The sequence below is a fragment of the Erpetoichthys calabaricus genome, chromosome 6 (assembly GCF_900747795.2).
Source record: "Erpetoichthys calabaricus chromosome 6, fErpCal1.3, whole genome shotgun sequence".
Classification (NCBI taxonomy): domain Eukaryota; kingdom Metazoa; phylum Chordata; class Cladistia; order Polypteriformes; family Polypteridae; genus Erpetoichthys; species Erpetoichthys calabaricus.
The window spans coordinates 103,016,970-103,035,371 of record NC_041399.2 but is presented as its reverse complement, the minus strand read 5'-3'; the positions used below and the strand labels follow the sequence as shown (position 1 = coordinate 103,035,371).

Sequence of the window (18,402 nt, the reverse complement as noted above, 5' to 3'; positions counted from 1 at the left end):
ATTAAAAGGCCAATTGAAATCGAGAAGGCGGGTTTTTCTTTGTAGTTTCCTGTGGTGGTAGGTTTAGCAGAAGACTCATATAACTCATTGAAGGAAAATATGATTTTTATTTTATATATCATGTCTTCTTTTATGTAATTTATTTCGACTGAAGCCTTCAGGAGGATTGGAATATTCACACATTTTATTACGATTTCAAGGTAAGCTTTCTGAACATTAACGGTATTGTCTAGCAATATCAGATAAATGTGTCTTATTTAGCAGAGGTTCTCCAACGTATTTCTATGTAAGAAATCATTTCGGTCAAACGTGAAGGAGAAGTTTATGTTTTACAGCACAATGAATCTCATCAACAGTTACTTGGAACTGACGTGGGTAGGTTATAAGATTATTGTTAAAATTTTAAAAATATTAAACGCCTGTAGTTAAATTTGATTATTTAATCTAGATGGTGGATTTGAAAGCTTCAATATTTTGAGACTAATCGCATTTCAGTCATTTTAATGACCGCAGGTGAATTTAATATTTGCCTTCTTTGAGGAGAATAAAATAATGCAGATATGTCATCAGTGTGCGTATATGGATTTGCTGTGTAACTGCCTTGATGCCCATGATACCAGAGCATACTCCCTACAATTAAAGGTTCCTACTACAGTTGTATTTAGCTGGTTCATAACATTGCTGCCTTACATGTCCAGAGTCCTGGGTAATGCTTGCGTGCAATTTGCATGGTTTTCCCATAACTGCTTGGAATTTCCTCCCAGTGGAGTTATGTTAGTTGGCAAATATAAATGAACCCGATTTGACTGATCAAAGTTACTGGAATTGTACACCTTTTTCAATTACAGATGCATTTTTTATCTTTATAACATTAACTCGCTCTTTCCAATTGAAAATATCTTTCTATGTTGTTGTTTTTATTATTATTAACTTTAATAATAATAATAATAATATCTTCCTTCCATCCTTAGCCAGAACTCAGTCCAGTTAAAGGATCATGATGGTGATGAAGCCTTTCCTGTGCCTAATAGAATACAGTGCATGAACCAGTATTGGTCAAGGTACCTGTCCATCATGGGGCATACCTCCTCACTGTATGTCTACTAACAGTTAATGTAGCCTGCACATGTTTGTCTTGTACCAGGAAAAGCACATGCAGACATGGAATTTTCCAACTTAGTGACAGTCCTAGAATTCAAACACAGGCTATTGATGTTGTGAAATAGCAATGCATAACATTGTACTACTGTGCTGCCCATTGAAGTAACTCCTACATTTCTAGTGAAATTATTATTTTACTACTTTTATGAAATTGGTTTTAATCTTCAGAAGGTTCACAGGGCCATTATTGTCAGGTGTACAGTAAAATTCTTATTTGCATGTACTAATTAACATGCAATACGTCGTCACTCTCAAGCACCATGTATAATGAGTACTAATGAAATACATGGACCTGTGGTCGCATGCGTTTCTCCTGTGTCATTCTTGAATTCTGTGTCTCCTACTTGACACTCGGCAAATTAGGCTGTTGGTCTTGTTCTACATCTTCTGATTATGGTGTTCTTTGTGATGCCATCAGCCTCACTGGTTATGCCTTGATATCACTGGTCTTAATTTTCTGTTATCCATGGCACTTCGTTTGCCCGTCACTTTGTTACAATAAATCCACAAGCATAGGTCAGTTTGCCGATGTTGCCCCTACTTCAAAGTTTTCCAGAATGTTGTAGGTCATACACTTTTGATCAAAACCAATATCAAGGTTCTAGCCCAATTAGTTTGCAAGTAAATGAGTGACAGACAGACAGACAGTACCTTGCCCCAAAACATGTCTTCTTTACTCTAAGTAACTACCTTACCTTGAAGCCTATAAGTATACTTTACTCTTGTTGGTCCTTATTGTTCATATTCCTGTACACATCAGTCTTCTCCGCATTTACAAAAAAAAAGGGTGGGCTTGTTAAATCACACAACTCTTAATATATTTCTGTCTGGAAAAAGAATTGGGAGATTGTTCCATTGTCAGAATTAAATCTGAATCTGTGCTTTATTTACCACAGTCTCCTTTTTCAGCACCCCAACATAGTTAAGTTGTGAATGGAGAACACTTTCCTGTACATCATTTTCAAAATGGGGACTGGCTTCCAAATCTCACAGTACAGAAGCACCTCTTCCTAAAACACAGAAAAAGGAAATTAACCAAGATACTCCAATATGCAGCACCTTCTTTATTTCTGGCCATATGTCACCTACTTGCTGAGGTCATGCATGGTGAAGTCTTGACTTTCCATCCTAATTCATCTAATAGTTTGCCTGAAAGTTTTTGAAGCTGTCAGAAATAGTTTTTCCTTTCTGACTTCAAAAACTCTTTCTACATGTCTGTCTTTGCTTTGTTTTTGACCTGCCATTGCCAGCACCATAAAGACAAATTTGAGTAGCCATTTGCTAATATTGCAGTGTTCCCCTAGAAAATTTTGATTAGTGGTTGGCATTGGTTTCTGAGTGGGGTCATGTTATTGAAGGTGGCACTGAAGAATAACTAAATTAATGCAATAACATGTATATAGTAATGTAATAACATTGTAATAACATGTAAAAACTAATTTTTTTAATTCAGTTGCAATAAATTGATATTCAGATTTAAAATTTAATAACTCTCTGTCACCTCATTAACTTGCCTGTGAAAAATACATGTATAAAACAGAATACAGATCAATTTGCACAACATTCAAACCTTTAAACAGCATCGTTATGGTACTTGGTTTTGTATTACATGATTTAATTAAATGTCATTCAAAAAGATGACAGATATATATTCTATTAACCTATGCAATGACATTGTATCATTTCTGTTATATTTGTATATGATTCATAGTTACAAAAATAATTAATAAAGAAAATATGATCTCTCTTCAGTGAAGTAAGCAAAAATTTAAAAAGTGCTTCAGGTTTCAAAATAGTTAATGCATTCAGGTGCATTCAAGGATTTTTCTGACTTGTTTTAATAAATAGTGATCACAACACCGTTGGTTACATTGTATTATAAGTTACATTATTGAAAGTGGTGATAATATTAGCAATATTATTGTTGAAAGATCAGTACTTAGGTTAACCCAGGGGTGGCAAACTCCAGTCCTGGGGCCTCATGTATAAACGGTGCGTACGCACAGAAATGTTGCGTAAGAACATTCCCATGTTCAAATCACGATGTATAAAACCTACACTTGGCGTAAAGCCACGCACGTTTCCACGGTGCCTCATACCCTGTCGTACGCAAGTTCTCTGTTAGGTTTTGCAGACTGGCGGCACCCAGCGTCAAAGCAGTGCTACTGTTCCTGTGTGGTTACCCTTTCTTCGATCCACATCCACGACGGTGGCTCAAGTGCTCCTTGTAGAACTGTTTGTACTTGCAAATTACCGTGAGGTAATTGGACTTATGATACAGTTATACTGTAATATTGCACAACCTGAGCCACTTTATAAAGCGCGTATTTACATATGACGACGATATCATTTTTAAGATGAAATGCAGCAAAATATGTTGATTATATTATACAGATAAAACTTTAACTACACGGTGCCACAGCGCTAGCGAGCTTGAGCTTCGTTCACGGTTTGTTCCTGCCTCGCGCTGTTTTCATGCTGTGGCTGGCACGACACTGGAAGGATAGATGGATAGAATAATTAAACATTACGAAGATATTTCGATGTTCCTTAAAAGTTTTGAAGAATCGGCATTCTAAGCTTACAGATGGCTTAACGTCTATTACAGAGCTGATTGTGTGGCAATTGGGTATTTGGAGAAAGAAAAGTAAGGACAGGAATTGGGGGTTAGTACGTTTGAAAAAGACAGTACTTCTGTAATAAAGCATTTCATTGAAGGTCGCGCATGGCACAGCAAGCATCTTGCTGTAAGACATGAACAATCACTGCTTTAACTCGTATCATCATGAAAATGATATCACGTATACTTCTCAGTATTTTAATTACTCAGAGAGCTGTAATATTACGAACGTAATGGATTCTGTGTCCTGTCGGAGGAAGAGCACGTAGTGATTTAGGCACATAGAGCACATATAAGATCAAATACAAAACAAAGCATTTAACGTGCTACTTTAGTTACGATGGTATTTGAGAAACTAGTAAATTAAACGATTTTAAGATGAAGTTTATGATGTTCTACTTTAATGACAAAATAAACTACGTGATTAAAGTGGAAATTTCGAGATTAAAGTTGACATTTGGTGCTTTTTTCACACTGTGCCTTTTTTTTCACTGTACCCTAATAAGCTTTCATATGACACTCAGACGTTGGGCTACGAGTCGCCTTTTCACGCCGACTTTGATATGTGAGAACTTTTTTATTTCGGACACAGTGCGACTTTGTGAACTTGAGCTTTCGAGTTTCTCCGACACGCTATGTCACTCGATCAACTTCCTTTTGTTGCTTATATAACTGTTTAAACCAACAAATAGTATGTTTTTATGCATGAGGCCCCTGGAGTGCTGTGGTGGCTGCAGGTTTTCATTCTAACCCTTTTTCTAATCGGTGACCAGTTTTCATTGCTAATTCTTTTGTCCTTCATTTTAATAGCCCTGTTTTTTTTTTTTTTTAAATATTTTTATTTTATTAATTTTCATTGTAATCATTCCATACAAACAGATCAATTTATAACTCAACAAATTTGAAGACAAATCAAACCCCACCCCTGAGAAGGAGAGCTTAGCTAAAGGAAAATTGCTTTAAGCTTTTTAATAAGGCAACATTAGACAAAAGAAGGGGAGAAGTAAATATCTACATAAATATGAGATGGAGAAGGGAGTTAAATGCAATAATAGTTAATTCTCTTATTCTAAAATAATATTGATTAAATCCTGCCATGTTTTGAAAAAATTTTGTACAGATCCTCTAACTGAAAATTTGATTTTTTCCAATTTCAAATAATATAAAACATCGGTTTCCCACTGACTTATAAGAGGAGAATTAGGATTCTTCCAATTTAACAAAATAAGTCTGCGTGCCAAAAGTGTAGTGAATGCAATCACCGTTTGGTGTCCTTCCAGATGGACTGGAATTGGAGAAGGACAAGCAAACACAGCTGTTAGTGGGTTAGGAGGGATTGTGATACTAAGGCTGTCAGAGAGGCACTTAAAAATTTTTGCCCAAAATGATGTTAGTTTGGTGCAGGCCCAGAACATGTGACCCAGTGAGGCAGGAGCTTGGTTGCAGCGCTCGCAGGTTGGATCCTGGCCTGGAAACATTTTGGACAGTTTTAAGCGAGACAGATGAGCTCGATATATAACTTTTAGTTGAATAATTCTATCCTTTGCGCATATAGAACTCGAGTGAATTCTCTGCTTTGCTACCTTCCACTCCTTTTCTGATATATTGATTAAGAGATCTTCTTCCCAATGTCCTCTTGGATCTTTGAAAGGTAGGGACTCTAATAAGATTTTATATATTGCGGAAATAGTGTTTGTTTCCTCGGAATTGAGCAGTATTTTTTCCAGCATTGTGGAGGGTGCAAGGTGGGGGAAATCGGGCAATTTCTGTTTAACAAAATTTCTAATTTGAAGATAGTAAAAGAAATGTGTAGCTGGGAGGTTAAATTTTGAACGTAATTGTTCAAAAGATGTAAATATGTTGTCTATATAAAGATCTCTGAGCATTTTAATCCCAAAACTTTTCCAGGTATTAAAAACTGGATATACTTGCGAAGGTTGGAAGAGGTGGTTCTCTTGCAGAGGTGCCACTGATAAAAGATTTTCCATCTTAAAATGCTTCCTAATTTGGTTCCATATTCTGAGTGAGTAAAGCACAATTGGGTTATTAGTATATTTGCGATAACTTTCATTTATTGGAGAGCAGAGCAGGGAATATAAAGAAGTACTACAGGATTTTACTTCTATTGCGGACCAAGCCTGTGTATGTTCATATATTTTTGTCCAGGTTTTTATGGCTTGTATGTTTGCTGCCCAGTAATAAAACTGAAAATTAGGTAAAGCCATGCCACCTTCTGCCTGAGGTCTTTGTAGGGTCGCTCTTCGGATACGTGGGTGTTTTGAGTTCCAAATGAATGAGGTTATTATTGAATCTAACTGTTTAAAAAACGATTTATTGATATATATTGAAATGTTTTGAAATAAAAAGAGAAGTTTAGGAAGGATATTCATCTTAACAATGTTAATTCTTCCGGCTAGAGTGAGATGAAGGGTTGACCATCTATGCAAGTCTTGCTTAATTTTTTCCATACAGACGCCAAAATTTTGTTGATAAAGAGCTTTATGTTTACTTGTGATATTTACCCCTAGGTATTTAAACTGATCTGCTATGGTAAAAGGTAGGGTGTCTAATCTAATATTATATGCTTGTGAATTCACTGGAAAGAGTATACTTTTATTCATATTAATTCTAAGACCAGATATCTTTTGAAATTCTGTTAGTGCTGTTAAAACAGCAGGGACAGTGTTTTCTGGGTCCGATATATATAAGACCATATCATCTGCATATAGAGAAATTTTCTGTTCCAGTCCTAATAGCCCTGTTTTTAAGGATTCAGTGCACTGAATTATTTTCTTCATTAAATGACAGCCAAACAGAAATCAAATGTGAAACAAGTCAACAGTTGACCAGCTAAATTGGGGCTTCAAACTCCAACTAATTTCACTCCAACCAGTTTCTTAATGAGAAGCCAATTCTTTCTGTTAATTAAACTTGTTATTTAATTCTGTGGCTTGTTGCTGCTCTCATTCTGACACGGCAGACATTTCCATAACTGTTGATTTTCTGTTTTTTCTAAGAACATTGTCAAAGTGTTTTGGGGACCTGAGAGATCAACCTTACTGAGACCTTCACCTTTCTTTATTTTCAGATATTGTGTGATGGGCATGGTTGAGCTGGTCATGTGGCACCTTGTTTTGTGTCTCATTATTGTTTGGCAGATAATTAAAGAAAAAGAAACAACCAAGGGGCCTGGATCAAGTTAATTAAAATTAAGGCAAAAGAAGTTAATTGGCAGCAAAAACTAATGAAGATGGTTAGAATGAAAACCTGCAGCCACTGCGGCACTCCAGGACTCTGGAGGCAGCTAATAGGTACCGGCAGGCCAAGTGGATTGCGGCTTCGGTGGTTGCTGAGGCAAAAACTCGGGCATGGGAGGAGTTTGGGGAGGCCATGGAGAAAGACTCTCGGACGGCTTTGAGGAGATTATGGTCCACCGTCCGGCGTCTCAGAAGGGGGAAGCAGTGCAGTGTCAACACCGTATATGGTGGGGATGGTGCGCTGCTGACCTTGACTCGGGACGTTGTGAGTCGGTGGGGGGAGTACTTCGAAGACCTCCCCAATCCCACTAACATGCCTTCCAATGAGGAAGCAGAGCCTGGGGACTCGGAGGTGGGCTCCCCCATCTCTGGGACTGAGGTCACCGAGGTGGTCAAAAAACTCCTTGGTGGCAGGGCCCCAGGGGTGGATGAGATACGCCCGGAGTTCCTCAAGGCTCTGGATGTTGTAGGGCTGTCTTGGTTGACACGTCTCTGCAACATCACATGGACATCAGGGACAGTGCCTCTGGATTGGCAGACCGGGGTGGTGGTCTCCATCTTTAAGAAGGGGGACCGGAGGGTGTGTTCCAACTACAGAGGGATCACACTCCTCAGCCTCCCTGGAAAAGTCTATTTGGGGGTTCTGGAGAAGAGGGTCCGTTGGATAGTCGAACCTCGGATTCAGGAGGAACAGTGTGGTTTTCGTCTTGGTCGCGGAACAGTGGACCAGCTCTACACCCTTAGCAGAGTTGCATGGGAGTTCGCCCAACCAGTCTACATGTGTTTTGTAGACTTGGAAAAAGTGTTCGACCGTGTTCCTCGGGGAATCCTGTGGGGGGTGCTCCGGGAGTATGGGGTACCGGACCCCCTGATAAGGGCTGTTCGGTCCCTGTACAACCAGTGTCCGAGCTTGGTCCGCATTGCTGGCAGTAAGTCGAACCCGTTTCCAGTGAGAGTTGGACTCAACCAGGGCTGCCCTTTGTCACCGATTCTGTTCATAACTTTTATGGACAGAATTTCTAGGCGCAGCCAGGGTGTTGAAGGGGTCCGGTTTGGTGGACTCAGGATTGGGTCACTGCTTTTTGCAGATGATGTTGTCCTGTTTGCTTCATCAGGCCGTGATCTTCAGCTCTGTCTGGATCGGTTCGCAGCTGAGTGTGAAGCGGCTGGGATGGGAATCAGCACCTCCAAATCTGAGACCATGGTCCTCAGCTGGAAAAGGGTGGAGTGCCCTCTCAGGGTTGGGAGCGAGATCCTGCCCCAAGTGGAGGAGTTAAGTATCTCGGGGTCTTGTTCACGAGTGAGGGAAGAATGGAGCATGAGATCAACAGGCGGATCGGTGCGGCGTCCGCAGTGATGCAGGCTCTGCATCGGTCTGTCGTGGTGAAAAAGGAGCTGAGCCGTAAGGCAAAGCTCTCAATTTACCAGTCGATCTATGTTCCTACCCTCACCTGTGGTCATGAGCTATGGGTAGTGACCGAAAGATCGAGATCGCGAATACAAGTGGCTGAAATGAGTTTCCTCCGCAGGGTGTCTGGGCTGTCCTTTAAAGATAGGGTGAGAACCTCAGTCATCCGGGAGGGGCTAAGAGTAGAACCGCTGCTCCTCCGCATCGAGAGGAGTCAGATGAGGTGGCTCGGGCATCTGATCTGGATGCCTCCCTGGCGAGGTGTTCTGGGCAGGTCCAACCGGGAGGAGGCCCCAGGGAAGACCCAGGACACGCTGGAGGAACTATGTCTCCCGGCTGGCCTGGGTACACCTCGGGATTCTCCCGGAAGAGCTAGAAGAAGTGGCCGGGGAGAGGGAAGTCTGGGCATCTCTGCTCAAGCTGCTGCCCCCGCGACCCAACCTCGGATAAGTGGAAGAGGATGGATGGATGGATGAAGTTAATTAGCAGCAAAAACTAACGAAAGGGTGGTTAGAATGAAAACCTGCAGCCACTGCGGCACTCCAGGACTGGAGTTTGCCACCCCTGAGTTAACCTCATGTTTGGATATTTTTCAGACGGTAATTAGCAGACTGAAAGGGTGAGCCAGTAGTTGGAGAAATTCTTGAGGTGTAAATTACTAGACAACTTCTGGTCCAATTGCAAAGAGAATGTTTCCTTGGAAATGTTTTCTGAAAACATTTTTATACAATTCTGCTATTGTCATGTTACCTTTTGCATTTTAATATAAATAAAACCTACTTTGTTTGAAGTGGGTCCTGTCACTTCATCTAAGTCTAACCTTCCAGACTATTTAGAATAGGCTACATGATAATTAGAAGCTGGTCAAGCAGCACTTTTTGTGAACAACCACCTCTGTCGAGAGGTTTACTTATTTATATGAGAATAATTTAGGGTGGAAGGTGTGGCTCTTTATGTGAGACCTCTGCCTGAATGTTGCTTTCTAAAAAAATAGCTTAGAGATATATTGACTTATATTCCATTGTTAAATATACCAGTACCTTTGCCTACAAACTCCCTCACCCCAGTAATTTCAAAATACACACCTTCTTTCATGTTTCTCATTTAAAATCAATCTGCTTGTAGTCCTTCCATGGCATCAAATCCCATGTGAAGTTTGAGGGTTCTTCCTGAATCTGTATGGATTATTTTACAGAAACCCTGGTTTTCCTCAGACATCCCAAAGGCATGCGTGTTAGATTAATTGGCACTAGAGTGCAATGGTGCCCTGTCCGGTGCTGATTCCTGCCTTATTACCTATTGTTTCCAGGGTTGATTCTCGGCCTCTGTGACTCTGCAGTCAATTAAGCAGTTTTCCTTTTTTTTTTTTTTTTTTTTTTAAAAAGTAATGTACAGGACTATAAAGCTTGTTGTATGAGGTGGTCTGCTGTGCTACTGCAAATGAGAAACTTGCTAGTCTATTGTAATTTTATTTATTTGTTATTTTATATGAAGGGCAATATATCATGGCATTAACTGTTTTGCTTATTGCAGTTTTAATAAATAATTGTTGTAATGTATTTGTTTTAAATTATTAGCGGGCATCTTGTTTAAATGGACACGAGTTTTAGAGTAATATATTTTGTTGTTGTGACTATGCCTAATATAAAGTCATATAAAAACAGATTCACCAAAATGATTCCTATTCCGTAACTGTCTTCAGCATTAAGGAATATAACTTATCCAAATATACAAAACCAGTCAAGAGTCTGGACACAAGTACTTGTTTATTTATTTAGTTCCAATAGGGAAATTTGGTTTGTCAGTGGGTTTTACAGAAAGACAACGACATAGCATTATAAATGCATCAACAATGAATGCAACATCAAACATAAACTTTGTATATGTACAATTAAATAAAAACATAACTATGAACAAAATACTGATGGTATAACATTATATCAATAATGTTAGCAATAATTTAAACTGCATTAAGATTAGACTAATGATCGATTATGAATGAGTCTAGGAAGTTTATTAAAGTTATAATTAAGAAGATTAATAGCAGTTGGGATGAAGTAGTTTAAGGTTTTTGTTTTTAGTTAATGGAATTACTATAGCCTGTTTCTATTGCTTTGGAACTTTTTTGCCATTCTAATAACAAATTAAAATAACACTATGCCGATCCATACCCACAGAACCACCACTTTGCTTAATGTGAAGCTAATCAAGCACTTCTGTAATTGACACGTGTATTTAAGAAAGTCTACTCTTTCCATGTACTGAGTGGATCCATGTACGTGTCAATAAAGGAATTGTTGTTTTCTTCAACTGGCTTCATGATTTAACTTTGGCACATGCATCTTTGTGTTCCTGCAGAAATTGAGGGTTAGCTTGTAATTCAGCCATTTTATTATGTCAAGACTGTACATTCACCAGTGTTACAGTAGGAAGAGGGATGGGGTGGGTTGCCTGTTGCATCCTCAGCCTCAAACGAACAAAAAAGGTTTTTCTTTTATACAGTATATTGCAAATTTTAGAATAACAGGAAATACATCAAAACTATAAAGTAACATCTATGGTATTACACAGTGAATGAAAAATTGCTGTGAATGAAAAAAATGTTAACCAAATCAGAATTATGGAAGGTTTTTCTAAGTAGCCACCTTTGGCCTCAATGACAGTTTTGTATACATTTGGCATTCCCTCAAGGATGCTTTTCTAGCAGCCTTTCATACACAGTAGGCTGAGTATTTATTAGCTGTTTTCCCTTTACTCCCCAGTCCAGCTCATCTCAAGCTATCACTATTGGTTTTATGTCATAAACAGACATATAGAAGCCTTCTATGTTAAAGTGTTACCTTTAGTGTTTTTATAATTTAAACTATAGACCACAGGTATCACCTGTTCATGTTTTGTTGACAAAATGAAATTCTATAGCCTTATTGTTCTGTGACCATAAAAATGTTAAAATAAATAAAATTACCATAAAATACATACATTTTAAACTAAATATGCACAGAAAATATTCATCTATGATACATATGCCATAAAAAATAAAGTGCATCTCATATTATAAGCAGTCATATTGTTTAATTTCTTCTGTAATGTGCTTATCAGAAGCAAAGCTTTAATTAAAGAAAACTTAGTGAAAATGCGTCTAACAAGAAAATATATACAGGAAAACCCCCTATATTCACAGTTGATACATTCCAAGACCTTCAGGGGATAGTAGCAAACCCTATATTTGGGCCATTTTTCATTTATAAAATTTATTATTCTCATTTACATTCATTCATGCCTATGATAAAGTTTGATAAATTACCATCATTAATAATAAAATACATTGAACATTTATTATTCTTGTGTGTGTGTGTGCGCTCTCTCTTTCTGTCTGTCTCTCTCTTTAGCAAAAGTAAGGGTTATTTAGATAGATAGATAGATACTTTATTAATCCCCAAGGGGAAATTCACATACTCCAGCAGCAGCATATTGATAAAAACAATATTAATTAAAGAGTGATAAAAATGCAGTGCAAGTTAAAAAAAAAAAATGCAAGGTGGAGAGTGCAAGGCAGGTATAACCGTCAATAACATTGTATAATGTTAACGTTTACCCCCCGGGTGGAAGTGAAGAGTCGCATAGTGTGGGAGAGGAACAATCTCCTCAGTCTGTCAATGGAGCAGGACATTGACAGCAGTCTGTCGCTGAAGCTGCTCCTCTGTCTGGAGATGATACTGTTCAGTTGATGCAGTGGATTCTCCATGATTGACAGGAGCCTGCTCAGCGCCCGTTGCTCTGCCAGAGATGTCAAACTGTCCAGCTCAGTGCCTACAATAGAGCCTGCCTTCCTCACCAGTTTGTCCAGGCGTGAGGCGTCCCTCTTCTTTATGCTGCCTCCCTAGCACACCACCGCATAGAAGAGGGCGCTTGCCACAACCGTCTGATAGAACATCTGCAGCATCTTATTGCAGATGTTGAAGGACACCAGCCTTCTAAGGAAGTATAGTCAGCTCTGTCCTCTCTTGCACAGAGCATCAGTATTTTCACAATAACACTGCAATAACATGGTTACAAATGTGGACAGAGAACTCTAAAGGCTGGTTAATGCTGTAGTTGACACATCAGTGGGGAGAAAATATTGTTGGACACAGATGCACCCCTACCCAAAAGCGCTGGATATGAAATGCTGCAATCGTCTGGAATTTTCCATTTAATATTTTTAGCCCACAGTAATCTGTGAATAACTGAAACCATGGAAACTGAATCTGCTGAAACGCTTCACAGAGTCAACCACATGCTTAGACATCATTCATACACCTATGTGTTTCTGATAGAAACATAGGAGGTGACCAAAAATGTCTAACATGGACTCATCAATTCAGAGGACAAAATTTTTCTTGCCTGATCTTCACTCATGTGTTTGTTTACCCAAGCAAATTTTTATTTGTTGCCTTCAAATTTCTTGGCAGCAATTCAGCAGTGCGGGTCTGATTTAGATAGTCACCTCCAGACAGTTGTTGTTGGGATATGTCTGTGGCAAGCGTCGATATGGGCTGTAATCTGAGATGCAGTTAATTGTTGATATTTTTTTTTTTTTTTTTTTTTGTGGCTGTTGAATCAAATATGCATAACCTCTGCAGTAGCGGTAACTCTTGGTTTCCTTTTTCTGTAGTGGTCCTTAAGAAATACAATTTACGGGTAGCTGTTGGTGGTTTTTGTGGCTCCACTTTCAGAGTTCTTGTAAGTTTCCACCTGTGCTGATCTTAATTTCTTAAAGGATTGGTGGGCTTTGTTTTTCTTTACTAAATTGAGCAATTGTCATTATATGGACTATTACAACCAGATATAATGGTGTACTATAGAATATGTGCTATTTATAACTAGCTACCTTGTCACAATGTAACTAATTGGTTCAACGATGTTAATAACCAAGTAAGTTCCACAAATTAACATTTAAAGAGTCAAATGTAGCATTTAGGATGATATATTTTCCAAGCTCAAAATGTCAATAAAGCTGTAAATAAAACTTACTTATTATTTAGGGAAGAGGGCATTTAAAAAATGAAATTTTAAATTCCAGAAGTACTAAGCATAAAATCACTTACACATTTGAACTGTTTTCTATTTTTTGTTTGACAAAGTCTAGTAAAAAGATGATTAGAATTTTTTATCTTTTTACAGGAAATGTCTTTTCACCCTGGACGTGGTTGTCCCAGAGGAAGAGGAGCTTCTGTGCAGCGTGGTGCTCCTCAGAATTACAGACCTCAGAACCTCCACCAGATCTCACCTCAGCAATCAGTGCCCCTTTTCCATTATGACTCATCAGCTACTCCCTCATCTGGTTATCCTAATCCAGGTACAGGTTACATGCCTCCAAGACCTGATTTTATTCCCTACCCTCACCCAGCACCTTCTCAAGGACAAAATTCGTTAGGCCAGTGTCCTGTTAGACCACCTTTTCCAAACCCTCCCCTTAGATCAACTTTTACTGGACCCCCTAATTTTCCTCCTCCACCAGTCCCAAGCCCTGGTAACAACACTTTGCCTGGATCAACAGACTCTAGTCAAAATTCATACCATTACATGATGCACACTTTGCCCCCACCACCACTGCCGCCTCCACCCGTTCCACCTGCCATGCCACAACAAGTGAGCTATCAGCCTCCCTATTCTGTAAACTTTTCCCAGCAGCCTTTTCCCCCATCCAGTTTTAGTTCAGGTTATCAACAGAATTCAAGTACTTTTAAATCTGATCAGTTCAGACATGCAAGTCAATATAAAACTGAAAAGAGCCAAAATGAACGAAGGTCACCAGAAAGAAGCAGAAGACATGAAGAGCACAGGCCGAAAGGCTATGGCTACGGAGTGCACAGTGATCGGCACAGGCAAGATTACTTGGGAGAACGAAGAGACCGTGGGCGGAGTCCTGATAAAAGAAAACAGGAGAGTAGTCGCCACAGGTCAGACTATGAACGCAGCAGAAGCTCACCTCATTACAGAAGCAGAGAAAGAAGCAGGTAATTTTAACTTAATATGGGTTGTTTACTCTCCACCTTAACCAATTACTGTGAATTGCTTATAATATTTTAGTTGAACATTCTTTGAGATTTCTACTTTTCTTTCCAAAGTCAGGAACTCGGTAGCAAAGTAGTTATTTTTCCAGTCACAACACGAATCTACCTTCCCTTATGCAATAATCTTCTTTCATAACCCACTATTTGGTATTATTACATTTTAGGTGCCACATGACTTGGAAATCCTTAAATATAACACATACACTTAAACTCCTACCTTTTAAATTACCATCAGCAAACACCTGTTTTTTTACATACCAGTCTTCACAATATTATATGGAATAGAACAATGAACAGGTTAACAAAAGTCAGTCAATTCAAATAAATGTTAACAGACATACTTGCCTATTGTCCCTGTTGAGTCAAAACATTAGTAAAATCTTCCATTCAACTGTCTATGACTTATGGTGACATGTGAAAGTAGAAGAACTGTTTCAATACTTGAATCATACTACAGTGTGAGGTTACTTCAATGTTCTCCCTACGGCCTTTTGTCTGAGAATGTTGCCCTGGGGATTTTACACATTGCTTTGCAGCTGTTCAGTATAGTTTGAGTCATGTGTCTTCTTTCTGCTGCAAACTAGCATGTATAATAGAGAGCTTTGGCAAATTATTCTCTCAATTCCACACACCGGAAAATTCATTCACTCTCTCTTGTCTTGTAATCTGCTGCTCTGGAAGGAGTGGGAAGAGGAATGCCCTGGAACTTCTTACTTTTCAGTCATTCATACTAGGAGGGCAATTAAAATTGCGGAGGGAAGTGGGGAGGGTGGTTTAGAGGTAGAAAAAAGCTCTGTTCAGAGATTTAGGGAATGTGAAAGCCAGAAAAGAAGTTTGGAGCCGAATAGGAAGAGTAGTTAGTCCCAGAGATACCATTTGGCTATCTTAAAATTACATATTGTAAGGCATTGTTATTTTTGCAAGTCTGAATGTGGTCCAAAACTTTAAAAATCTGGGTATTGTCTGAGGGGGAAACAATCTCATAATGCAGTAGCAACATAGTCTTTTGGTAATGTGTTGTTTTTCCTTTTCTCTTTCTGACACTGCTGCAACTGAGTTTTAGTCAATGCTGGAAGCCACAAGCAGCTTCAAACAATGCCTACACTCCTGAGAAAGAGAGGGGGAAAAGGATATCCTTTGCTCTAACCTCAAATAAGAAAGGCGCCCATATATTTAGCAAGGCATTATTAACATCTTTATGGAAACATATCTATGTATCTATGACCTGGGGTTTTAATGACACTAGAAATATCAAATAATTGATTATCAATCTTGAGTTAAGTTGGATTTGTGAGGACACCAACACTCCACATTTCAGTGGAGTATTACAGTATTTATTTTTGTTTGAATAATCTGACCTTACTGCATCCTTTATATTAAGAAACCATCCTAATTTTGCAAAATATCCAAGTGAGAAAGAAGTGGTCTTAGTTTGGAAATGTCATGACCGACTATTTGTAAATTGAAAAAAATATTAGAAGTTATACAGGAGAACTTTGATCTAATTTACAGTTTTTGAAAAAAAATTGCTATTTTTTAATTAATGTAATGAGAGAACTATTTAACTATTTGAACTATCTTAAATCATTTCATTAACTAGTTCTGCTTAATCCAGTTACATGATTTTTTTTATGTTAAACACTAATCTGTTGCATTAGGGTTCATATAATATAATGCTGGGTAAACCAATTGATAACTGCTAATTTAATATGTTGAAAGAAAGACTTAAGTCAACAATTCTCCACAGTATTTATTGGTTTTTTTTTTAATAAGTAAATAAATACAACTCCCCACCTTCTCTGGTTTAGATTGTTTTATAAAACTGGAAAAATAATAAGATGAAATGTAAATAATGTTACACATTTTTCACATTTGTCCAAATTAAGGGATCGCCATCGACACAGGGAAACCAGAAGGTCCTCATCTATTGAAAGACCACACAGAAAAGACTATAAGAGGCCAAGAAGGTAAGACATAGAACATGACAGGGAATAAGGGTTCATTTTCTGGAGATTTAGAAGCTATGGCTATAAAAAGCTTTTTGGAAATGCAGTATCTTTCGAGCTCTGAAATTGCTCTAGGTTTGGGGGTGTAAGACATTTTAAAAAATATTTAGAGATGTTTTGCATGCCATTTCTAGTGTTTTTATAGTTCTGTTTTATATTTGATTATATTTCTAGCAATATTACAGTATTTTTATTATTATAATGATGTTTCTTTACTGTTGTTAATGTTACATTTAGTATCCTATTTCTAACACCATGTGGATTGTAGAAGTCATTCATACAATTTGATAATTTCATATATTACAGAAGTGCATTGATCTATTTGTTTTGTAATCAACATACCCAGTTCAGGATCCTTAGAACTTGCCTGTCTTGGCAGTACTGATTACAAGGCAGGAACTAAACCTAGATATGAAGCAAGTCTGTTGTAGGGCACACAGCTGTACACACAGGCATTCACTCTGAGAAGTTCATCAACAGTTTTATTTCAGACTTTTTTCTTGTAATAGTAGCAGTTCATTACAGAAAATATACACATGTATTTTGGAGCAGCTTGCATTTGCTATTTGGCCTGACTTTGTGATTATAGATTGTGGAAAGAAACAAGTGTTTCTGGAGAAATTAACAATAATACCAGAAGAATATGTGAAGTTTACCTAACACGCAAAACAGGATTCTAAGCAGTGTTCAGTTACTCGCTGCTGACAAAGCTTATCATTGTGCTACTAACGTAAAACCAATCAATAAAAGCAGGTTTGAGTCCAGTATGTTAGTTTCTCCTGCCAAACTAGTAATGTTTCTTTGGAGTTAGCCAAATAAGTCATTACACAGAAGAAATTTGCTATTTATAAACTTGCAGATATTCTATCAGTACAACACACAATTATAAAAATGTATGTATAAGTATATGAAGAAAAAGGAATATAGTTTTGAGTGGGGAAGTAACTCTTCCCTGTATAGTACAGTTCCGTGCACACTTAATTAAGGCAGAATAAGTTGACCTGCAAGATTAAGTACCTTTTATTTACAAGGCAATTTGACCAGGTAGCAGAGAGTTGGTCCCATCCAAATGACTTCTTTAAATTCTCAAAGGTCTAAGACTTTTTTAGTTTTTTACAGTGTTTTTGTGAAGTCTGCCTGTTAATTGCATGACATTAGAATCGTATCCCAAGTGGTTTATGACTTAATTTTTTTCAGCAGAAGTTGTACTTTTCGAAAATGACAAGTACGACCTTTGATAAGTTTATAGTTTCTTTCCTGATAGTGGTTCACACACTTCCTCCTCCCTGATTTGGCCTTTGTACTAGGACCATTGATGGTAAAAACTCCAACAAACAGATGGAGTGTGCTTGAGTGGATGGAATCTGTAGAGACTTGCCACATAATTGATCTGCTTAGTCCTCCAGACAGTTTTTGTGTTTCAATGGCTCTGTGTCCTTTGCTTTGCAGATCTTATTTGTCAATAATACATTTTGTGCAATACAAGGAAAATGTACAAATAATATTCAGTACTCCTATTAGAACTATATGGTGGCTATTGTAATACTAAATACATTTATCAGAATGCTCAACCCTTGGGTATGCTTATTGTTTGGAATTACTGGTTTGTGGAATGGGATGTCTTTTATGTTTCACTGTCCCATCATTGCTTGTCACTCTCCTTTGCACAGTTTCCTCTGAATTGCACTCATTTACATTATTTATAAAAATGTAGATGTAAATGCAAACAAAATATTTTAGGTGTTTACTTATCATCAAATAGCTCCAAATTCTCCTGAAAAGGCAATTATTTATTCAAGGCCAATCTGTCTAGTTGGGACAAACTGTCAGCATTATCATCACTCTCAAATAGCACTTCTTGTTTGATGGTAAATACTTTTGGCTGCGCTATTTC

At 38.0% G+C, this 18,402-nt stretch overlaps 1 protein-coding gene across 1 annotated transcript in view; it reads left to right on the top strand.

Moving 5' to 3' along the window:
* Positions 1-50: 50 nt before the first annotated feature.
* Positions 51-18,402, top strand: part of drosha (drosha ribonuclease III) — a 139,709-nt gene continuing 121,357 nt past the window's right edge. The window contains exons 1-3 of the mRNA XM_028803821.2: positions 51-200; positions 13,610-14,445; positions 16,389-16,469. Coding sequence (XP_028659654.1) covers positions 13,613-14,445; positions 16,389-16,469 — 914 coding nt within the window. The 5' untranslated portion in view covers positions 51-200; positions 13,610-13,612. The remainder of the gene's footprint in view (positions 201-13,609; positions 14,446-16,388; positions 16,470-18,402) is intronic.